General features: G+C 45.4%; 2 protein-coding genes across 5 annotated transcripts in view; one reads left to right on the forward strand and one right to left on the reverse strand.

Annotated features, from left to right (window-relative positions):
• Positions 1 to 263: 263 nt before the first annotated feature.
• NR1I2 (nuclear receptor subfamily 1 group I member 2) lies at positions 264 to 9,185 on the forward strand. The gene is given in 12 exon segments (XM_089909899.1): positions 264 to 403; positions 507 to 544; positions 547 to 593; positions 595 to 646; positions 1,876 to 2,063; positions 2,909 to 2,939; positions 2,942 to 3,179; positions 5,223 to 5,293; positions 5,296 to 5,349; positions 5,551 to 5,676; positions 6,036 to 6,141; positions 7,338 to 9,185. Coding segments are annotated over 12 exon segments (1,236 nt in total). The 3' UTR covers positions 7,483 to 9,185.
• Positions 9,186 to 11,334: 2,149 nt separating this feature from the next.
• Positions 11,335 to 24,267, reverse strand: part of GSK3B (glycogen synthase kinase 3 beta) — a 201,585-nt gene continuing 188,652 nt past the window's right edge. For all 4 annotated transcript variants that reach the window (XM_089910578.1, XM_022561810.3, XM_022561604.3 and 1 more), the window contains one exon: positions 11,335 to 16,272. In XM_089910578.1, coding sequence (XP_089766704.1) covers positions 16,205 to 16,272 — 68 coding nt within the window. In that variant the 3' untranslated portion in view covers positions 11,335 to 16,204. The remainder of the gene's footprint in view (positions 16,273 to 24,267) is intronic.

The raw sequence follows: 24,267 nt of genomic DNA on the forward strand, positions 1-24,267 counted from the left end.
CTGGCTGCCCCTGACCCCCCAGTCCAGAATGGGGACTGGGGAAGGTAGGGAGCTTCTATACTCCTGGGGACAGGTTTCCTCCGGCTCCCTCTTCCAAGAAGGAGAAATCCTGGAAGAGGCCGCCTCCACAGAAACCTGGGGGCGCCTGGGAGTGAGGGGGAAGAGGGCAGGGTGCGGGAAAGACTGAGGCTCGGCCTGGCGCTGAAGCATCCCAGAAAGCGGCTCTGGTGCAGGCCCTGTTGGAAGCAGTGCCCACTTCCCGCATGAATGTTGCAGGACAGTCTCCTCCCCCGCTCCCCTCCTCCAGCCGGCTCCGGGGCCCCTGGGGAAGCCCAACACCCACCGACAGACGCCTGAAGAGCGTCCACCTGTACCCCTCCTGTGGCCCCGACCCAACTCAGAGGCAAAGGCAGGGCCCACAGAGGGTGTGGCTAGTGTCCGTGTCGGGAGGGGACTGGGAGCCAGTGCCCCACGCGGCCTACCTCTTGCTCTTTGTTCTCTCGCAGCACAGCCATGAAACGCAACGCCCGGCTCTGGTGCCCTGTCCAGAAGGCACCTACGAGATCACCCGGAAGACTCGGCGGCAGTGCCGGGCCTGCCGCCTGCCGCCTGCGCAAGTTCCTGGAGAGCGGCTGCAGGAAAGACAGTACAGGCCGCGCAGGCGGGCGTGGGCACGTGAGCCCGAGCAGGCTCGGGCCGCAGGATGTGTGCGGGCGCGTGCGCAGCCGCGGGATGTGTGCGGGCGCGTGCGCAGACGGGCGGGCGTCGGCCTGAGGCCAGCTGCCTCTCCTGGAGGGGTGGAGGGGAGGAGCGCGTCTGCGCTCTCTGCTCTGGGAGGCCAGGTTCTCTCTGGCCAGGGTCGTGCCCGCCTCTCCCCTCTGTTGCGCTTGTGTGATTCATTTTGTTCCCTTCATAGTTGTTTAAGGCAAATTGGGGACGGTGAATTGGGGACAGGAAGCTGGAGACGCGTGGTGTGCTATGACCCCCCGCCTTCCACCAGCTGCCCAGACCCGGCGTCCTCCGAGGAACTGTGTGCCGCCAGCGACAGGGGGGTTCTCATTTCACCTGTCCAGCTTTGGTATAACTGTGCTCCCAGGGACTCTGAGATTAAAGCGCATGGGGAAAAGGATGGAAGCTACCAGAGGGTATTTCTCTCCATCAGTCACAGAGGGACCCGAGACCCTGGGCAGCCTTTCAGGGGCCAAGTTCCTTGGGCGTTTGGGCAGAGAGCCTTTCCTGCAGACCAGCAGTCCCTGCCGTCCCCTCCCTGCCAGGATTCCCACAGCTTTGCTCTGCACACACAAGTGGGCCCCAGAAATCCAGGGAAGACCCTAAGGCTACCGGCTACGTAGGAAGTGGCTGGAGTCGATATTTCTTGCTAAGCAGTAGTCCCAGCTCTCTGGGGTCTTGGAGTCCCAGAGATCTTGGGGGCCTCTGAGGAGTCTTGTTGGTATCTGATCCACCATAAAAGAATAATCGAGTGCATTTATTGAACAACTATTATGTACCAGGAGCTGTACTAGGCATTTCCTGTGCAGTGTCTGATCCTAGCAGCAGTGTGAGGTGAGCACTGTCACTGCAGATTACCAAGAAGGAAACTGAAGGCAAGAGAGGTTAGGGAGCCTGTCAAGGTCACCACTAGAAACTGGCAAAACCGTCACTCAAGCCGGTGCCTTAAGATCCAGAAGCCTGAGCAATTCCCATCGCTCCACGAAGTTGTCTTGAACCCGTCCTTCCCCAAGTGTTTCTTCAGAGGAGCCCAGAGTCCTTGAGAGTCTGGAAAAAGGCAGGTTTCTTGTCACGAGCATGTCCCCATCTGCTGCTGCTGCCCGAGCCCCTGCAGGCACCTGAGGCTGCTTCTGGCTATCCCTGCAGTGATCACGTCTGACACGGCCGTGGAGCAGAAGCGGGCCTTTATCAGGAGGAAGAAGAGAGAACAGATTGGGACTCAGCCCCCTGGAGCCAAGGCTCTGCCTGAAGAGCAGCAGGTGATGATCAGGGAGTTGATAATCGCTCAGGTGAAAACCGCTGATGGCATCTTCAAGCACTTTAAGAATTTCCGGGTATGAGGCTTTAGAGACGGCTCAGCTCCTGCACTAGCTCCTCAGAACCCCAATCTCATTCCCAGCGGTTCTCAAAGAGTGGCCCCCGGACTTGCAGCAGCAGCAGCATCTGGGAACTTGTAAGAAAGGCAAAATCTCAGATCATCCCCTATCTCCTGAATCAGAAACTTTGAGGTTGGGGGCCCAGCAGTCTGTGCCTTGACAAGACCCCTCAGGTGATTCTGACTCACGCTCAGGTCAGGAACTCTGCTCTCTCCTTTCGCAGCAGGTAGAAATTGAGTCTGCGCCATAAATGGAGTTATGGACAGCTGAGTTGCCCCAGGGTTGCTGGCGTTCAGGGCTTTATGAGGACAGGGGCAGGACCTGCAGGGGGCATGACATTTGTGAACTGGTTTTACTGAACCAATAAACTCCAGTGATCTCAGGAATGGTAGCCGTGTCTGATCCCAGTGCCCTCTTCCGCCTGTGCTCACAGGTATCTCGGTGACCCGTCCAGCTCAGAGAACTGGTAGCCAGTGGCCCCCAAAGTCTGTTTCTTTCCATATTTAGCTCCCAGATCCTTTTCTCTGAGTTTCCTGAGTGCAAGGTCAGGGATGCTTGGGACACACCCCTGACCAGGCAGGGATGTGAGGGACCATGAATTAATAGATCCACCTGATAGGAGAAGACCAAAAAGAAGGAACAAGTGCTGTGTGTGGAGGTGGGGTGTACACTCCTGCCACCGTGCAGCCACTCAGGGTGTAGCTGTGGCTGTGTGTGCCTGTCTGGGGCCTGTGTCAGAACCTGTTTGGTGGAATATATGCCGTCTCTCCTCTCTTCTCTCCCCCTCCCGGCTCATGTCCCAGCTGCCAGAGGTGCTTAGCCGTGCCCACAAGATTTGGAGTCTCTGCAGACTCAGTCAAATGAAGAAGCTGCCAAGTGGTGCAAGATCAGGGAAGATCTACGTTCAGTGAAGGTCTCCCTGCAGCTGCGGGGGGAGGACGGCAGCATCTGGAACTACAAGCCCGCAGCCGACAATAGTGGGAAAGAGATCTCTTCCCTGTTGCCCCACGTGGCTGACACGTCAACCTACGTGTTCAAAGGCATCATCAACTTTGCCAAAGTCATTCTCCTATTTCAGGTAGGACACAGGGGCCGGGTGGATGGTGTGGAAAGGAGCAGGAAATGGCCAATAGGTTCAAATGGTCTGGGGTAGATTTCTCTGAATTTGGGGGACGTTGGTGCCAAAAGACCCTCCTTTACCTCTGCCCCCAGGCCACCTGTTCCTGCTGGGGAAAGGAGCCCTCGCTGTCTGTATGGCTCATTAGCTTTGTGACTGTGGCCTGCCCTTTAACCTGTGTCTCAGCCTCTTCATCTGCTAGACAGGGGCTAATAATGCCTACCTTGCAGGGCCGTTGTGTGGAATAAGAAATTATCTGGAAGAGCATTCATCACATACACGGGGGACGTTCAGAAAGTAATCCCCCTCCCCATTTCCCCGCAAAGGGGCAGGAATCACAAGTTGACAGTTCCAGAGCAAAGGAAGAGTTGGAAGGAAAAGGAAGGAAGTCCAGAGGGAGAAGAAGGAAAGGGCCAGGAACAGACGCGGGGTCACTGGCAGTCTGCTGCCCAGAGAAGGCTGAGAAGGAGGACAAGGGGCCGGAACGCCCCAGAGCTAGGCGTGAAGGCAGCAACCACTGGGCAACCGGGGTGAATGAGAGACCCTGGACCCTTCTGGTGTGGTGGTAACCACAGCCACACAATATGGAGCCTGTCAGGGCTGGAGATGGCACTGGGCGTGTCTTCCCTGGGGTCAGCCACTGGCCTTGCCAGGCCTGGGCAGGTGGAGCTGAATCACACATGAGGAGCCCTGATTTCATCCGCAGGCAGAGGGCAGGTTCTCTTCCAGGAGCCCACAGGTTGCCCTGTGGGTGACACGTAGGACTTATTTACTGGGGTGACGGTGGCCACAGGCTGGAGTGGGGTTCAGATGGCGGCAGAGTAGGTCAAGGGAGCAGGGAGAAAGGCCCCCTTCCACACATAGACCTGGCAGATCCCCACCAACATCTCATGACCCAGACCCTCCCACCAGGGTGGGAGGGCACTCATTTCTCATGACAACCAGTTTGGGGTACAGCCGCCCGAGGTGGCAGGAGTTGCTCTCACCTTCATTCCACAGATAGAAAACCAAGGTTAAGGCACGTGTGCGGGATCGCAGCTAATCAGAGGGGCCAGCTTTGGAAGCAGAGTACAGCCTCCAGAGCCGGTCCCCTGCCCGGTCCTGGGCTGGGAGCTGGGCGGGGCGGGGGGTGAGGGCGGCGGCGGGGACACACGGAAGGAAAAGATCACGTTCACGGCATTGGTGGCTCAACGCTGTGGATCTAAAAGAAGGGACTGAACTCCCGAGGAGACCAAAGCCAGGCAAAGGTCCTCCTGAAGAGCTCCCTCCTGGGTTTTCAGTTGGAATGCCTCCATCAGTGGGGAGATGGGGGCCCCTCTCAGGTTGGGAGGGGTGTCAGTCTAACTGTGAATACTAGAGGCATCCACTGTGGCTGGGCCTGTGCTCAGTGCTACGGGTGGAGCTCAGGGCATCCAGGCTGCCTGGAGAGAAACAGAAGAAACAGCAAATCCAAAACAGACGGCAGGAAGCAAATAGCCCCGCTGCATGGAACTCATGCTGGAGGACTGGCACTTGCAAAAGGACTGCAGTCTGGAAAGACCTCTAGGAGGCACAAGGACAGCTTGGCCCAAAGGACTAGCAGAGTCTACTTAAGTGAAGCTATAGGGGTACTCATTCCAAGTGGGGAAACCGAGGCAGAAAGCAGGAGGCCAGGGACCAGGAGCCAAGGCATCGGCTGGGGGGGTCAGTGGCTGTGCAGGGAGCTGGAGGTGATGGGGCTAGGCTGTAAGGGCCTGGACACCAAGCTACATCAGCAGTGGAGAGTCCCTGAAGGTAGCAGGAGACCAGAGGAAGACGGCAGGGAGGAGGAATCTGCTTGCTGGATTGGGACAGGGAGAGATTGGAGGCAGTGTGAAGGCACCTGCAATAATCCGCAGGGGGAGGAGCCCATCCTCCCTCTCCTCTTCACCACCCTCCCGCCCTGATTCTGGACTATGGGACGGGGTGCTGGCCTGTGGCAGTTTCCTAGGAAGCGGCATCTCTTCCTTATCCTTTGCTGCCAGGGACCTGCTCATCGAGGACCAGATCTCCCTGCTGAAGGCGGCCGCTTTTGAGCTGTGCCAGCTGAGGTGTTCAACGCAGAGACCAGGACCTGGGAGTGTGGTCAGCTGTCCTACTGCTTGGAAACCCTGCAGGTGCCCGAGAGATGCCTGTCTGCCCCGGCAGAGGGTGGGAAACAGCCGTGGAGGGAGGAGAGGAGCCACGCCGTGTTACATGGGTCCTGGGATTGCAGGGCATAAGATTGGGCAATGGGAAAAAAGACCTTGGTGAGGGAAGTCTGGGTCTTGGGTCAGCTTCCTGAGAAATTTACCCCTCCAGCCTGCACCCACCCTACAGGTGGCTTCCAGCAGCTTCTACTGGAGCCCGTACTGAAATTCCACTACATGCGGAAGAAGGTGCACCTGCATAAGGAGGAGTATGTGCTGATGCAGGCCATCTCCCTCTTCTCTCCAGGTGATAACCCCACCTGTCCTACCTGGCTTCCCCGTGCCCCTCGCCCACCTCTCCAGGCTTGCTCACACCCCATCAGCTTCAGCTGAGGGAGGCAGCAGCCCCTCCTTTGCCTTCCCCAGGGAAGGTCCCAACTGATGGCCTCGCCCTCCACTCACTGCTCAGCCAGGATGGGGACTCTGGCTGTTTTCTCCTAGGGTCAGAGGGGTGATGCAAAGCCCTCTTAGCGCCCCCCTCACTTCCTCGCCTGGGAATTCCTGGCTCTGGAAGGTGGTTGGCAATTTGTCCCCTCTGGGATGGACCAAGCTTGTCTCAGCCCCCATGGCCTTGCGGGGACCGTACCACCTTCTCCTCCCCACCAGACCGCCCGGGTGTGGGGCAGTGCCGCTTGCTGGACCAGCTGCAGGAGTGGTTTGCTATTACCCTGAAGGCCTACATCAAGTGCAACCGGCCCTGGCCCGCCTACCGGTGAGCAGCAAGCAGAGAGGGCGTGAGGGGGTGTGAGCCCTGCCCCCAGGCCCCCGACTGTTCTGGGTCTCTCTGGGGGCGCAGACCACAGCTGCTCCTGGGGCAGCCTCTAATTATCAGGGCTTTGGGACCCTGCTTTGTGACCTCCACTGAGGCCTCCTGCCCAGTTGACCTAGAACAACTACTGTTTATTGAGAAGAGCCAGCCCTGGTGCCAAGCAGTTTTACATGCATATCACCTTTCATCTTGAAAACAGCCCCATGCAGTGGGTGCCATCATATCCTGTAAAGGACTGGGGGTTCCGGGCGACTGACCCGGGTCCCGCCCCAGGCAGGTGGAGTCTGGAGATGGATCCTTGCGGGCCAAGTCTACAGCCCACACCCTTGAGCACTAACTACCTAACCACCTCCCAGGACAAACAACAGATAACGGGGTAGGAGACTCCTTAGTTAGTTCTGGTCACAACCCGAAGGAGGAAGGCTGCTCAGGGCTTGACCAGATAGAGGCTACCCCCCTTCACTGGGCCTCAGCAGCCCTGTGACCTGGTGCCATGGTCCCGGGCTGGACGGGGGAAGGCCAGCACTGGGTGTGTTAGTGCGAACATAAAACCTCAAGTCCTTACTTGGCCTCCGCTGCAGCTGGCTTTTGAGCTTGGCCTCCTGGGATGCTGGGGGTGGCCGTGTCTTGCTTTGCTCAGTCCTCCCCTGTACAGAGCCAGGAGGCATCATGGGGAAACTGAGGCACGAGGTGTGTCTCAGACACCAGATCCCAGGCTAGATCCAGGGAGGGACTGCTGCCTGCGGCCCGTGCCTCCACAACTACTCCACCCCATCCTGACCCCCGTCCATTAGCCACGGCAGTGATGTACCCCCGGAATGACCTATTCACGTGGTGCCTGCAATGCCTGGTTTTCCCACAGACGTCCCTGTGTACAGGGACTCAAGCCCAGAGGAGGAGGTGCGAGTGGGAAGGGCGGGTGCACACCTGCAGGGCCCAGGCTGTTCTGCCCCCTCATCTGCAAGCTGAAAGGGAAGCTTAAGGAATTCAGCCAAGCCTGTCTCTTGGCTGACCTGTGAGATGAGATGAAAACCTGAGATGAAAACCGTCAAATGTGTTCAATTTCAGAGGGGCCCCAGTGTTGGTGGGTGGGGGCAGGGCAGGCCACACCCCCAACCCTTCCCCTGACTGGCCGGCAGGTTCCTGTTCCTGAAGATCATGGCTATGCTCACCGAGCTCCGCAGCATCAACGTCCAGCACACCCAGTGGCTGCTGCACATCCAGGACATTCACCCCTTCGCTACACCACTCACGCAGAAGTTGTTCAGCATCACAAATGGCTGAGTGGCCGCCCCACAGCAGTCAGAGCCAGAGCCCTGGGAGCCAGAGCCACCACTCCTGGGGCCACACAGACAGACACTGACAATGCCGGGCAGGTCCTGCCTCTCCAGGGAACTCACAAAGACAGCTGTGAGGGTGGCAGGCTAGCATTCCTCAGCCCCCAGCTCAGCCTGGGGAGAGCCAAGCCCTAGAGCCTTACATGAAGAGTATGCTGGCCCCTCGGTCAGGCCTATCGAGAGGCAAGGGCACCCTCCCCTTAGAAAAGGCCCTGGGTCTGGGGATCTAGTATCATGGTGGGAGAGGGGATAGGGGATACGGTGCCCGGAGCTGGGGCATCTGAGGGTCTATGCCCACACCCAAGTTCATTAGCTTCTTGGGTATTTTCACTGCTACGTCTGCTACCCCTGTCTCCCACTCGCCAGCCGTTCCCAACCCACAGCCTCCTGTCCTGAGTTGCTCTGTGGGTTTCAGGCCTGTGTCCACCAGCAGGTGCATTAGCGTCTGAGGGAGTCTCTTAGAGAGAGGCCAGAAGGCCTGCACCAAATGTCACAAGCTTGTCATTACCTGTCTCTGTGTTTATTCTTCCCTCCTTCTGGGCACCTCATTCTGTGTCTCTGCATCCATTAAAACACATCATTAAGCACCAACAATGTGCAACCTGCTGTGGGGAATACATGCTGACTGACATGGATCCTGACCTCGAAGGGGTTATACATGTGTGTGACTTGGTGCAGGTTTGCTTCACAACCGACCTGGGGCTGGCTGGCTCCTGAGGCTGGAACGCCGAAGGCTCTGTGACGAGGCTGTACTGACGGCACTTAATAAATGTGTTCCTGTTTACACACCTGTTTGCAGAGCTGAAGAGTATGAAAGTGTCTGCTTTGTTTGTAACCACTTTGAGTAAAAATGTTGCTGCATTTTTTGAAAATTACATTTCAACTAACTTTACATAGGGCATCACACACCTAAGAACCAGGCTTAGCAAATATGATCCTGTGGTTAACGTCAAATCAAGGCAAGAGGACTTCAGTAATTAACTTTTGGCTAGATTTAAGCCTTTTTTGGCCTTCCTTTCTGGGGGAAAAAAGAAATGTGGGGGTGGTGAAATAGAGATAGTATATATTTGTATATATTTCTAAATTTTTACTATTGCCCTTTACATATCTGAAGATTGTTGGTGTGAGAACATAAAAATGCATTATTTGAGCTTCCCTGGTGGCGCAGTGCTTAAAAATCTGCCTGCCAGTGCAGGGGACACGGGTTCGAGCCCTGGTCTGGGAAGATCCCATATGCCGCGGAGTGACTAAGCCTGTGTGCCACAGTTACTGGGCCCGTGTGCTGCAACTACTGAATCCTGCACGCCTAGAGCCTGTGCTCCACAACAAGAGAAGCCACCGCAATGAGAAGCCCGCGCACCGCAGCAAAGAGTATCCCCTGCTTGCCGCAACTAGAGAAAGCCCGTGTGCAGCAACGAAGACCCAACGGAGCCAAAAATAAATAAATAAATATATTTTGAAAAAATGCATTATTTAACTTGGTTTGCTCATAATTATTCTGTATAAAAATTTAAAATGAATGATTTAAAATGTAGTAATTAACTTTAAATGGTTAATATTTTGATGCAAATGAAGCTACAAGTTAACTGAATTTTAAGAAACAGATACTGGCTTAGCTTTTACCATTTTACAGGAAGGCCAGACTTGGAGAACATAAATCATTGAGACTATAAATCAAAGCAAACGAACATATTCTCTGCCATCCCTCCAGCCTCTTCTGCATCAAGGGGACATAGAACGCACGCATTTTTAGAAAAGAAACTGAGGGGAAAGGAGCTCCTCTTTCCAAACACAATGAATGCAGATTTTGCCCCCAGTAATTGTGTCTAATTATACTCATTTGGAAATATAAATGTCATTTAACTGTATTCATATATACATCTCTTCTTTCCCATTGAAATAATTTTGAGTGTGCTATTCACTCAAGAGCCTGAAATGGTTGTTAAACGTAGACTACGATAAGGTGAGAGCAAGGTGAGATTAAGGTGGGATGTAGAGTAAACTCCCATCTCCCAGTATTGATTTTAAAGACACCTGGGCAGTTTCACAAACATTGAATTGATATGTACATATGAATTACATATATTATAAAAACTAAGTGCAGTCCAAGCGCAGTTAAGATACAATGTTAGATGCACCAAAGAGCCCACACTGGATACTTCCTTTCGGCAGCTTTGTGCATCTCCAGTTTGTAGGGCTAGGAGCCAGATTCAACTTTCCTACTCTCAAAACATTTGAATTTCCCTATACTCCCTTCGCTGAGCCCTTGAGCAGTTGAACTAAATGTCAGTTTCTAGGCATCCCTGTGGCCCCCATTCTTTTCCTAGGTCTTGCTTCAGTCAGGTGAGGATGGAGTCAGTCTCCAAAGCTCAGGAGAAAAGCCCTTCTAAATAAGTTACTGCTTACCTTCTGGCTGCCCTGTTAGAGCCCTCTGCCACCAATCTCTACCTGGCCCGGACTTTAAGGATCGTTAAAGCCTTAACATCAACAATCTTGTGGGAAGGCCCAGGGTGTCCTCTCCTTTCTGGAGAAAAGAGGATGTAAAGAGAAACATACATTTAATGGACCATCCCTTCCCAGCTTCTGACAACTTGTGGGCCTCATCATGCCATCTTCTACAACTGTTTTAGTTTTCCCCTTAACTGCAGCTCTCCTAGGCCTGAAGGTGCTAGTGGGTGGGTGAAGTATTTTTGCACCTGAGAGAGGGGTGACAGCCCCATCACTTTTGTTCCCTTCCTTTCACAGACTTCTCCATGAAGGGGAGCTGCAACCTGAGCGCTCCCTTTCCTAACTACACTTCTAGAGCACCTTCTCAACTGGCATCCAGCATCACTGCTCTCCTGAGACATGATCCCGAAGGACTGGTTCGTCACAACATTTTGGAAGACCTTAGAAATTAACGATGCAGTCTTTCAGGAGTTTTTAAGTTAAAAAGATATCTTGCTCAATCCCAATTCAAATATAGCAGGAAATAAGATAGTAGTATATCCCAAACAAACGCACTTCAATGCCATCAGGAGACCGATCCCACAAGTGACATCTTGCATATTTGTGCTGATCCCCACCCTTCCCCCCAAATCCCCGCAACTGGTAAACATGTTAAACTAGTTTACAAATATTAGCTAAGCACACCACCACAATAATAATAAAGAGGACCAGACTTTATCCAATATAAATTTGTTTTTATTGAAGCAGCAGTCACATGACTTTATATCTAGCCTTTAGATTAGGCCTGACAGAGTGAGCCAGCCCTAAAAAAAAAAATGATGTTTCTTTTTGCACTAAGAGACATAACATGTTTACATACATCATCCAGTATTGGAAATGAGCAGACTCAAACACAACGTGTTGGTTACCTGGGAGGTACAGCCCCACTGTTTGTGGTGTTCATATAATTCACAGATACTCCCAAAGACCATTACTAATGGGATGAAAGTTAAAAGAAAATACAGCTACACCAAACCATGAACACAGTAATCAGACAGCAGCTTATACACATTTTAAAAATTCGTCCCTTTCAGGGATGTATTCTTTCTTTTCAAAGCAGTGTCTGCAAAGCTTCCTCTACATCAAAGCCAAAGGTTTCCAAGATGGAAGCTGCACCTGTTGGGGCTATACAATGGAATAAGATCATTTGAAAGAAGGAGAACTAGTGTTCACATCTTGATTTTTATAACAAAGATTCATGTTTCTCTAATTGGAGGAACGAAGTGGTGATGTGTCTACGTATTGCAGTGGCAGAATAGGCAGGGTGAAGAAAAGAAGGTTGGGTACTGAAATAAAGACCACACACTTGTGAATTTTAATTTCATTTCCAGGCTAACCTACTTTTTATTTAATGCAAATTACAGTACCAGTTAACTATTTCCAAACCAAGTCACATAGAACGAAATGTATTTACAAGGGAATGGGGAAAGGGAAAAAAAACATTGAGCATACTTTTCACAAAAAAGTTTATATTTAAAATGAAAAAAAAAATCAGTCACAGAGGCATTCAAGTAGTAATAATGTTATACAGATTTTGCTTTTCCTTTATATCAAGACAGATTTGCACAAGTGTTTGCAATAGTTTGTATACAACCCACAGTCCTTTATATATATATATATATATAATAAATTTTGTTTTTTAGATTTGATTTTAAGATGGAAGTGGTCACGCTAATTGGTATGTGTACAGGCCCAAGTGATCCATCGGCAACACATTTATGAATGCAAATTTTACAGGCAAGCACATTTTCATACATCTATCTGTATCTGCCTGTAGACAGATATAGTAAGAAAAAAAACTTAAAAATTAACACAAGGAAGTCTACTTTGTCAAGCTAACCCCTTATGTACTGGTTGTCATTTTGCTTTTATTGCAGAGGTGCAAAACGGAGCAACAAACTTGAATAAAATGTCATAACCCTTGTGAAAATAATCCAAACCCCAGGGATTACTTTCAAAGCCTCTCAAACATAGACCTTAGTCTGGGACTCTACTCTGCTTCTAGTTGTTTCTCTTATTTTCAGTGGCTCAGGTTTCTATCAGAAAAGACAGATTTTATTGTAAAGCATGCTTAGTTTATTTTTCTGTATAGGGGAGAAAGTGTTCGACTCTGTGATTAGATGATCACTAACATGAACAAGAAGAATCAGATACAATTTTGGTTTAAAATAAAGAAAAATCCCCAAACTTCTGGGAATCTGGCACTGGCCAAACTTCCTTTGGAAGATTCCAAAGTTAAATCCCTTAAAAAGGAAAGGGAAAAAGAAATGAAATGCCAGTGTCTTTATATCCACAGGGATAGAGAATACAATAGTCCTCTCAGAAACCTTTGCATTGGTGCAGACAAGATGACTGGTTAGGCAGGCTTTGTTAAAACACAAATCAAAAATACGTGTCTAAAAATTAAGAGGACTTAAAAAAAAAAGGACACAGCACGTTGCTGGAAAGAAGGTGCAGTCTTCTGCCTTGCTGGAATGAACACGTGATATTTCAAAAATAGCAACCTTTGGTTTGGTAAAGTTTTTTTATTCTACTCAAGACATATGGAGTACTTGGAGGCAAAACAAATTTGACTTTTTTTCTTTCGAAAAAGGCCTTCATGATGTGCACACAGTAAGAATTAAACTGATTTTTTTCAAAGATAAATTAAAATGACATTTCATTGAACAGGGGTAGAGGTGGCAGGAGGGAGGAAAGTTCCCTTGCGAAAACAACAGTCCTCATCATGCGGGCGGCAATTGTGCAGCAGCCACTAGGAATTGCACCACAGCATTTTAGACCACTCATGTATCAAAACTGATACATTAAGAAACTTTGATTCATAAATCTAATTCTCTATTTCTTTCTCTCATTTGGGAGGGAAGTAGACAAGGAGGAGAGAAAGAGAGAGGGTGGAAGTCTCCTGGAATCTGCTGTTTGTAAGACCCATGGTTAGGCTTTGGGGACAGAGACGAGCAAAATCTAATCTATTCAATATCCTCCAGCTCTAGGGCTCCCTGGCACTACACTAAGTCCCTGGATGGACCGAGTGAAATGAAACTGGTCACTGCAACTGAGGAGGAAACAGATGTTCAGAACCAAATCAAAGGCAGGGCTTAAATGAAATGAGATTATGAACATGGTTTCCTCTTTCCACTCCTGAGCATGGTATCACTGAAATTAACTGTGGAAGGGGCAAAGATAATGTGTTATGAGTGAGCTATTATTTCAAAGGGAAAGGGGCGGGACAGGGAGACATGGATAGAGAAACCAATTAAAACTTCCAAAATGAAAAACAAAAAAACAAACACATGGAAGCGAAGGCACTCCAAACTATATAGATACACTATACATTGCTAGAGTTATTGTTACAATAATACAGGCCGGTACCTACTGTACAGAGTTAAAACTATATGGCTTTAAAAAGCTCGTCTACAATTTGTCTGATTATTAAACAGAATCACTGCCCTGAACAGTAACTTTTTGCTCATTAATAACAGTTCCTGGGTCCACATATTTACATACAAAACAATAAAACTTAAATTTAAAAACATTGAAAGAAAATATAATGTACAAGCTTGAATTTGGTGAGGAGCTTTTTATTATTATTATTATTTACAAAAAGATATTCAGAGACCTGGATCTCACTTGTATAAAAGAGTTCTGTGATCCCGCCATGATCCTTGAGAAAGAAAAATCATGCACCTCAGCCCTCACACACACACACACACACACACAATAAAATAAGAGAAAAGCATCTGACTTTTCTCTCTTCTTCTCTTACCCCATTTGTGGGGGGAAAGTGTTTTCTAAAACAAGCACAGATTTTTATGGACTCTAGCAAGTATACCAAGTCCAGAGTAGTGTCTGTGTCCAAATGTTTGGCTGGGCAGTTTGGTCTGAAAGTAGGTCCATTCCTTTGTCACAGACCTGCTGTCCAGCTTCTTTATAAATCTTTTCTGAAAATGGTCTATCAAAGCCATTCCCTTTAGGAATTATGCTGCCAAATACTTTGATTCAGACTTCTTTCAAATCTTAATTTGCTCTCGGAAGCTCATTATGCAAAGTAAAATTCAATTTGATTTGGTTTGACTGAGTGTGTTTCCCTTCTCATGAACTCTGATATAACCAGAGGTTTGAGAAACGCTTCTGTGGCTTAAGAGCTTAGCCAGACAGTGAGTGAAAACTAAGATGGCTCACCGTTGTCTCTCTGGGTACTGGTTCATGTCAGCAGGCAGTACGACTCTCTTGGAGAGTCACACACACTTTGTTAAGAAGCAGGACAGGGTGCTGGGACCTGCGTGAGGGCTGCCAAGACACTCTACTTCCAAATCACCTGGAGGGCGAGACCCCTAACATGTCCTAAGGTGGCAACAAGGAGGGTGAAAGGAGGTTACACACAATCTGGGGCTCAGCTCTGCAGCCCTACAGTTATCAGCTAACCTTGGAAGGTGTATGGGGAAGGAAGGAAGGAAGGTAGGCGGGAAAGGCGGCCATCACTCAAGTGATCTTTAAATGTAAAGTACAACTGATTGTGCCTTAAAGATTCATTAGGTCAAGTAATGGCCCATAAGCACCAAGGTGACTAAGGTTCATTTTAGAGTATATAAGGCCCGCATAGATGTCAACCTTAAACATATAAACCAAACTAGTTGTGAAAATCTATTTCCTCACTGCCAACATAATCCTTCAATTCTCCTTGCTTTCCAAGGAATATTGCTTTTTCTTCAAAAACAGAGACTGATTCTTACACTGTTCACTGATTATACAAAGAAAAACAGAAACAAAAATTTTTAACTGGGTTTGGGGGGAAACATTCTTCTCATGCTTCAACCAGTCAATTTTGATACTGTGGACAAAAACAAACAAACAAACAAACAAAAAACCCAAAACTAAAGGCAGTATTGAATCTATGTATATAACATATATACACACATTTATATAATCAGCTTTCCTATAAAGTCAGCAGGTACAAGTGACTGTTTATATCATTTTGATGTGTAGTTTTTAATATTCCTACCATCTAAAATCATAATGGTCTATCTCACATGCGTCAATAAATAAAATTTAAAAAGCATGAGGTTAAAAAGGCTGAAATTAAATACAGATTCTAGATTTGGATTTAAAATCAGAACTATGTGCAGAATGTGGCACTTTCTGCAAGCTCATTTTGCAATTAAAAAATATGAAAAATAAACCAGTAGACTGTTATAGTTCACATTATTTAACTATGATGTCCTCTCAAGTGTATCTTTCCAAGGGAAGCAACTTTAGAAAAAATCTGGACAAATTCATCCACAGTGGTGAGACCTGCCCCTGGCCTGTCCCCTTCCTCCAGGTTCGTCAGCTTTTGACCTCTGCAGTCAGAGGAGCCAGCTCAGCACCCTTTTTAGTCTCCTCCTAGGTCACTAGATTAAAATTGTACTAAGATTTATAGAGAACCTTTGGTCAGGCAAACAAAGATCCACACACAGAGCACACACGCTCCTCCTTTGACAGCTTCCTACGTAAGTTTCTTCACCACTAGCACTGATTAAGAGCAAAATAAAACCTTAACAAATCAATTAAGAATTTTCCCCTTATAAATTCAAACTTTATTGACCTCCAGGGTTACAAATGACACACATTTCCTTTTTTGTCTGCCACACCTGCCATCAACATGCCAAAGGCATGTCTTCAAGTACCCGAGGATATGGATTAATTTTACAAGTGACATTTAAGTCCCCATTGAGTTACACCTGCTAAGCTCCCAACCAATTTCAAGCTGTGCACTATACCCAAGTCTTACACTTGACTTTAAAAGAAAACAAAGTTCAAAAAAACTTCCGCACAGAACAGTTTTCTTCTTTTGTGGAAGGGGCATGAGGCAGGAGTCCTGTTTTTAAAGTATACAACAGCAGACTTTTGATAAAAAAAAGATTGTCGTGGGAGAGAGACTGTGTGTTCTAGTGCCCCGCTTTCCCCTCCCCACGACCCCTCCCAACCCCTGGGTCTCCCTCAAAGTGAGAATACAATGAAATTGGTTTGTATTTATAGATATTTTACAAGGTTAAATAAGAACAACAATAATAATAAAAAAATTGAACACTAAAATGAACAGGTTTTTTTCTCTTTTTAATTTTCTTTCCAAATGTGACCAGTGTTGCTGAGTGACACTCAAGTAACTGGTGGTTTTTCCTGTGCAGCTGGCTGCTCGGGACTGTTCAGGTGGAGTTGGAAGCTGATGCGGAAGCGGCGTTATTGGTCTGTCCACGGTCTCCAGCATTAGCATCTGCAAATCAAAAGCCCCAAGAGAGAGCATGAACAATGCTGTAACACCCCAGAGAGAAAAGTATGTGGCCTCAACTGCAGGCTGAGAGCTGTATCTGGAACGTTGTTTTGAATATGGCCAATACTATGAAATCTGAATTTTCTTCTGCTTAGAGTTAAGTATGTGCGTTGGCCAGGTCTTGGTACAGAGAAGACGGTATCTTTGAGTAAGTTACAGACTCAGGGAGCCAGAGACCATTTCTGTCAAAGCTCTTGCCACAGCTGGGATTAGCAGAGCATGAATACTCAGGTGGACTCTAGCTCACTTGAAAATAAATGAACAGTGTACAGCTGTGAAAACTTGCTAAAAATTCTGAATGGTGTTACAATATGCCATCTGCTTAAGTGGGTGAATGAGTGGGGCAGTGAAAGTAATATGGGTCAGTGGTGATGGGAGAAGCACCAAGCATAAATCAAACTCAGCTGCTTGCTTTCTAGGTACAGTCCCCCTTCGTTATTCATACAAATGGAAGAGACAACCAGCAAAAAGGAAATTTCAGCCATTGTAGTACCAATTCCCTTATTCAATTCAATAAAGCATCTTATAGTCAAATGTCTTAGCACTTGAGCTTACTTTACCTAATCCTTTAAAAATACATATAACTTTACAACTAACTTGAACCCCTGCCCCCCCCACTCACACTTTTTAAGGTCCATTATTATTTCACAGCCTCCATTAACATTTACACAGACATTTAACTGTGTCCAGACTGGCTCTCCATCTTGGGTAGGCAAGATACTACTGTTTCAGTGGCTTGTCAAGTGGCATCCCTGTCATCACACATGTGACTGGGAATATACTGCTAGGCAAATTTTCTCTCAAAAACTTCACACTAAGCCCTGAGCAAGAAGGGAGGTGGCTTGACTTAGATGGGCAACTTCCAAGAGCCATCGCCCTAGAAGTCCACCACCCTTGGCTATCAAGGCTAGGGACACCAAAAAACAGACTCAGAAGTTTTGTCTCTCTCTCAAGACTGTAGCTCTCCTGTATCCTATGTTGAGTAGAGTAAATGTTATGGTTGAAGGCAACATTTGGTCTTTGGATCTTTCTACTTTGAATTTTTTAATTGAGCAAGAAACAAAAGACCCCAAGGATACACAGCAACTGTAGCTTAAGGAACTCTTAAGGATTAGCTATTCAGTTTATCATTTTGATAGCCACTCGTTAAAAACTATACTTCCTTCCTAAATTCCCAATTGTTCCTCAAAACAATCTACCCTTACATACATTTAACTCAGCCTTTGGGGAAAAAATGTTTATATCTCTTAATAAGAATGGTTGTGTTTAATTCATTTTACTTCCTTCAAAACATCTATAGCACTATTTTCATGAAAATAAGCACAGACATTATGACATCAGGATCCACGCGTTAGTTTCATATTGCCCATGGCATGGCATCATGTTAACTTATCTGCATGGCACATGGACAGGTGGCAAGAGAGGGTATATGATATATAGCATATAACCTAGTCTCCAAAGGCAGGCAAACAGCCTTTCCCAATAATCAGTCAGTAATTGTACTAATACTTCATTCATTAACTCTTGGTTTTTCCTGGATACGCCCTACTTAGCAGGAGTTTTATTCTCAATGATCATCCCAATTCTGTGCATCAATAACCTAACATCAATTCCTATCCAGGCCACAGGTTCCTATAAAGGCTTTCTCAGGAAAAATGTTCATTTTCATAATTTAGGCACAGGCTACATTAAAAACAACACTCCTGAGAAAGCCTGGAAGGCACAGAGATATTGGCACAGAGATATTTCAGAATTATAATGCTCCTCACAAACCCATGCTTATTATTGCAGCATTTCTCATGCTTTGGATGACACTCAGAACCTGCATGATTATCATCAAACAGCACTTTCCTCTCATTTTCAACATGTGAAGATGACAGGTAAAACTGTCACATTCTGGTCTTCCTCAGGACTTAAGAGATCAGCACACATACCAGCAGTGTTAGCAGCTCTGGCTATAGCAGCCACTAGCTATTGGCCAACATTCACCAAGGCTCCTCTACATTGCCAGCCAGCCCATTACATTAATTTACTCTTTGGCAATATCTTATTTAGCTACTAATGTGCTATTGTCCTTTCAGCGGCTATTACCTATGAGCCTATGACATTCCCAAAACTAGTCTTCCCTTCCTTGGATAAATTCAAAGGCTGCTTGTATGATCATAATAAAAAGCATAAGCCTTTTAAGTGGGCATATAACCAGAAACAAAATCACGTTCTGAATAATAAAAAACATTCATATTCCTCAGGTTTGTAATTTAATGATCTCTTATTTTTCTTTGAATTATTTCCAAATCACCTAATGAGTAAAATTTTAACAGCTAATTATTTTGATTACAATTATCCTTGATATCACAGGGTAATATAAAGTCACAGCACTGGACTCATTCATCAAAAACAAAGAAACAAAAACCCTATGCCCTGTGCAATGAACTCTACTTAAAATCAAATTATACATGTCTTTCCTGAGAAAGGAGAGTTCTCTGCTTTTCAGAGGGAGACAAAGCACAGGGAGGAGAAAAGCAAAACAAACAAACGTGACTCTCCATAAACTCAATAGTAGCTCCAACAGACTGCCTGGTTTACTAAATGAGCAAAACTATGTTTTTAAAGTTCTTCTTGGTACATGCTTATTTTGATCTCACTGTCAAGTCTGTAAATTTATTTTACAGAGTTGAATCTGAATATGGACCCTCTATAATAAAAATGTTCATTAATTTAAAATTCTGATAAACTGTCACTAGACTTAGATGTTTACTGCAATTTCTGTAACTTTTCTTCTCAAGCATTTAAAACAGTAACTTTTTTTTTGACATTCTTTTTTTAAAATATTCTTTTCCGTTACGGTTTATCAGACAGGATATTGAATACACTTCCCTGTGCTATACAGTAGGACCTTGCTGTTTATCCACTCTATATGTAACAGTTTGCATCTGCTAATCCCAAACTCCCAGTCCATCCCCCGCAACACCCCTCCCCGTTGGTAACCACAACAAGTCTGTTCTCTATGTCTAAACAGTAACTCTTTAAAAGCAGCAAAGCTCATTTTGCCTCTCCTTCATTCCCTTCCCATTACATATGTACTGGTAAAAGTGATGCAACCTGGCATTATGATTTAAACTAAGATCTTTTGATTATAAAGGATCCAACTATGAAGAGTCAAAGATTGACTACATAGTCTCTTGTTTTCAGTCTTGAGATGCTCTTCTGAAGTTCACAGTGATATATCTTCCTTAAATCTAATCCAATTTCACAAAATTGTACAACTTAATAACTGTGTGATTTTGGAACAAGTTATTTAACCTCTCTACCCTCAATTTCCCCATCTGTAAAATGGTGATAATACCACCCATCTATGTAATAAGGCCTAAGAAGTGCTTAGTAATTGTCCAATAAATGGAAAGGTAAAAGAAACATCTAGAAATACACAGATGTATAGTTTAGTGTGACTGCAATAACCACCATCACCACCACAGTAAGTATCAGTGGTAGCAGTTATTGACATCTGGGTGCTTACCAATGTGCTAGACATCATACTAAGTATGTTGCAAGCATGTCATTTAGCCTACAAAGCAAGAAACAGGTACAATTATTGCACCCATTTTGCAAATGGGAAAAAATGGATGCACAAAGCGATGAGATAATGTGTCTAAGGTCACAGAGCTAACAAGTGGAGAGCTGAGCACAGAGGGAACAGAGGAAGAATATGATTACCTTTATGCCTATAGGAGACAAGCAGAAAAGATCTCCTAGCAAAGGGAGAGAGAGGACTTTCATTCAAACCTAACCCCTACATAATCCAGTGTGATTTCCAGAAGTCTATTTCTATTAACTAAAGAGTTACTACATTAAAACAGGTGAATTTATAATATGAAGAATTAAGAGGATGGCTATTTTATTATCTAATTTTCAAACAGTCTCTATGGGGTATACAGAGATACAAGTGTTTTGGAAACAACTATAGAGCTGATATTTCACTGACTTCCAACATTCCTAGAAACCAATGCTCATTACCACCCTTCTGATACTGCTGCACAATAAACCAACCAACCAACAAACCAAATGAAGAATGGACTTGAGGGAGAAAGGAGAGAATAATCAGTTTTGGGGGAGGAAGGTATAAGACCGTTCTTTTACATTGTGGTAGCCACCCTCGAAGATGACTTCAATGAGTCATGCACCTCTTGATGTCCATGCCCTCATGCAGTCCCCTCCCCCAGTAAATAGGGCTGACCTGTGTAACCAACAGGATATTGCAGAAATAATGGTGCGTGACTTACAAAGTTAGGACATAAAAGACACTGTGGCTTCCACCTTCTCCTCCTTGGATTGCTTGGCCTAGGGGAAGCCAGCTGCCACAATGTGAGATACTCGAGTAGCACTACGGAGAGGTCCACGTGGTGAGGGACTGGGCCTTCTGCATACAGCCAGCTCAGAGTCACTAACCACACGAATGAGCCATCCTGGAAGTACAACTTCCAGCCCCAGGCAACCAGTCTTCAGATGTCTGAAGCCCTGGCTGACATTTTGGCTACAACCTCATGAGAAATCCTGACCCAGAATTATACAGTTAGGCTGCTTCTGAATTTCTGACCCATGAAAACTGTGTGAGATACTAAATGTTTATTCTTTTTTTTTTAATGTCTTTTTTGTCTTTTATTCGTTTTTAAAAATTTATTTATTTACTTTTTTACTTTTGGGTCTTCGTAGCTGCATGCGGGCTTTCTCTAGTTGTGGCGAGCAGGGGCTACTCTTCATTGCGGTGTGCAGGCTTCTCATTGCAGTGGCTTCTCTTGTTGTGGAGCACGGGCTCTAGGTGCTCAGGCTTCAGTAGCTGTGGCTCGCGGGCTCTAGAGCACAGGCTCAGTAGTTGTGGTGCACGGGCTCAGTTGCTCCGTGGCATGTGGGATCTTCCCGGCCCAGGGCTTGAACCCGTGTCCCCTGCGTTGGCAGGTGGATTCTTAACCACTGTGCCACCAGAGAAGCCCGAAATGTTTACTCTTAAGCTGCTAAATTTTGGGGTCTCTTGATACACAGCAACAGATAACTAATGCATACATATAGGTCAAATAACTTAAATGCCAGTTAGGGTTTGTGTTCACAAGCCCATGAACCAAGTCCCTCTACAAAATTAGGTATGCTCCTAATAAACTGTACAAGCAAGAAAGATTGCATCAGATGTTCAATTGTTTTTTCCCTAATGCTGAGAAGAGTCTATGGTTCTATGACTTTTGTATTGGATATGGCAAAGGGAATTTGTGCATGTACTGTATTGAGACCAATTTTACTCTGTGTGACTTCAGATGTAAAAATGACAAGTTGGGCAATCCCATAGTGAAACTAAGGGTGAAGCTCTAAGGTATTAAGTTCCCAACAGAGTCCACCAGGCTGCGATTTTTGTCCTAGAGTAAGTTTTTATGTACAAAATTCCATATCTGATACATATATTTTTCAGGAGAGGATTCACAGTTTTATTGTCAGAGTCTCAAAGATCTGTAAGAGTTGCTACATAATCGAGTTATGGATTTGATGGGTAGCTGTCTCAATTCCGAGGAAACTGCATCATCTAGTTGCTCAGGCAGTAAACCAAAAGTTCTTACCTCGATTCTTCACTCCCCCTCCCCCGCCAATGTATCAGCAAGTCCTGTCCATTCTCCCTCCAAATGTGTCTGATAAATGTGTAAATGGGGAGGGGAAGGAGAGTGAATGGAAGGTCCCACATTTACAAACTGTCACCAAAAGGTTTAAATAGAAAAGCAGAAAACAAGGGAACAGGTCAGGAGGAAAGGACAGAGAATAAACAAAGGAGCTGGGGTTCCTAAGACTCTGCTCAGTATTCCAGAACTATGGGTCTATAAAAGTTAAAACCTTCTAATTGATACAAGTGTTCATTGTCTGGCTCAACAGCAATAATGGAAATGTTTTATCTGCACTCTCTAATAGGATGACTGCTAGCTACATATGGTTATTTAAATTTAATTGAAATTAAATAAAAATAAAAATGTAGTTCCTTATTTACCCTAAACATGTTTTCAGATTCTCAAAAGCTATAAAATCATTATTGGCATATTAGTAGAAGAGCGTATTTCAGATATATCAAATGCTTTTTGTGCTTTACATGTACTTTACAAGTATACTTGGGAACTTTAAGTATACTTTTATTTCCTTATTTCCTTTATTATGCTCTCCCAAGCCTATATTATGTATTTCTATTCGCCAGCTATCCTGTTTTTATAGCAAGTTAGAAATGTCTCATGACAGGTCAACTCCTCTAAAAGATAAAGTTTTGGAGGCCTGTGCCACGCTGTTTGTACTGTGTAGCTAACTCAGGATGTTGCTATTCAAGCTGTTCCAAGTGGAAATGCCTCTACTATAAAACTATGTCTCAGACATTCATGTTATTAACTGACACATGAACAAACAACACATGAAACATTACTCACAGAGAATTAAAGGTATACCCCAAAGTTATATTTAAACCGAAATCATAATCCACACTAATGAAATCAAAGTAGTATCACTATTAAGGAAAAGGATTCAATTTTCACTTTTCTCTTTATACTGTCTACTATGAGTTTGACAATTTTGTGTGTGTCATAATGAGGGAGAGGGAGGGGCAACACTCCTCAGCAAAGCACCATCACCTCTCACGTCATATTATTCCAAGGAAAAGGTGTGGCACAAGACTCCATGGTGGCTTCAGTCATTTAAAAAATAGAACTGAAATTCAGGTGCTAGTGAGCCAATCAATCCAGCAGCAAACCTGGAGGGCTTATCAACAACACTGTTTATACTTGATGTGCCAGCAGTAGAGGTCTTAGCTGCTGTGAGTTCAGGGGCAGAGCACATTTCAATTAAGAGGCTTGGTTGTTCAGGGTAAAAAAACTGAAGGCCATGGGGACACAGGATATATTTTCATCTTTCAAGTTAAAAGACTTAGTTTAGGAACAAAGAATAAGAAAAGGCATATGAACATAAACAGGTAACTTCAGGTAAGGAACTGAGGAACACCTGAAGAACACCGGGAAGAATGTCTTATAGGACACTCACCAACTTAATCAAGAAGGTTTTATTACATTACTTTTGGAGGAAGGAGGAAAAACCCAGGTAAAATTTTTGACTTAATAGGAAAGAACATGTTTTACATAAAAAGAAGCAATTTCCTAGAAGTGATACTTAGCACTGCTCTGGTGAAAATAACGACAAAGATGGTTTGACTTTAGGTACCTATACACAAACTCACTAAGTGAACTTGAAATTCTAACAGAGGGTAGATATAGTCTCATTGGTGTCAGCGAATTTGTCAAACTGGCACATATGGATGGAAGTCTGTATTTCAAACACAGAGCCAATAGGAGGAAATGGGTATAGCACTGTACCTACACACACCTTTTTCATCTGCTAAGTTGGTAATGCATAAAAATACACGTGTGCACATGCACTCTGCACCTCCCCCACCCCACTCTGGGCTGGCTAGTGTTGAAGTAATAGAGAAGTGAAAAAATATGTGCATTACCATTGTAGACTGGGACAAACTTTCTGGAAGGCAATTTGACAATATGTATTAAAAAAAACTTCCTTATATCTTTTGACTCAGGAATTCTTCTAAAAACTGGGACACAACCCAAATGTCCAAGAATAAGGAATTAGTTAAAGAAATTATGGTACAGGCTTAGAATACTGGTTGAATACTAAAGTCATGTACTCCCCTTCCCGCAAATAGCATAAGCCCATTAAAAAAATGGGACAGAGTTATCTCTGTCCACTGATAACTAGACTAAAATATATTAAATAGTGTTACCTTTGATTTTCTTTGGAAGTGAGAATATGGAGAGTCTTATTTTCTAAAATAATTATATACTGTATTTTTAATAGAGAAAAATCCTTGGGTTTTTAAAAAAAGTTATATATTTTTATAAAATTCCACATACATTTAGG

This window comes from Delphinapterus leucas, chromosome 4, assembly GCF_059928025.1.
Source record: "Delphinapterus leucas isolate spDelLeu-1000000601 "Yukka" chromosome 4, BTC_Dleu_Yukka2, whole genome shotgun sequence".
NCBI classification, from domain to species: domain Eukaryota; kingdom Metazoa; phylum Chordata; class Mammalia; order Artiodactyla; family Monodontidae; genus Delphinapterus; species Delphinapterus leucas.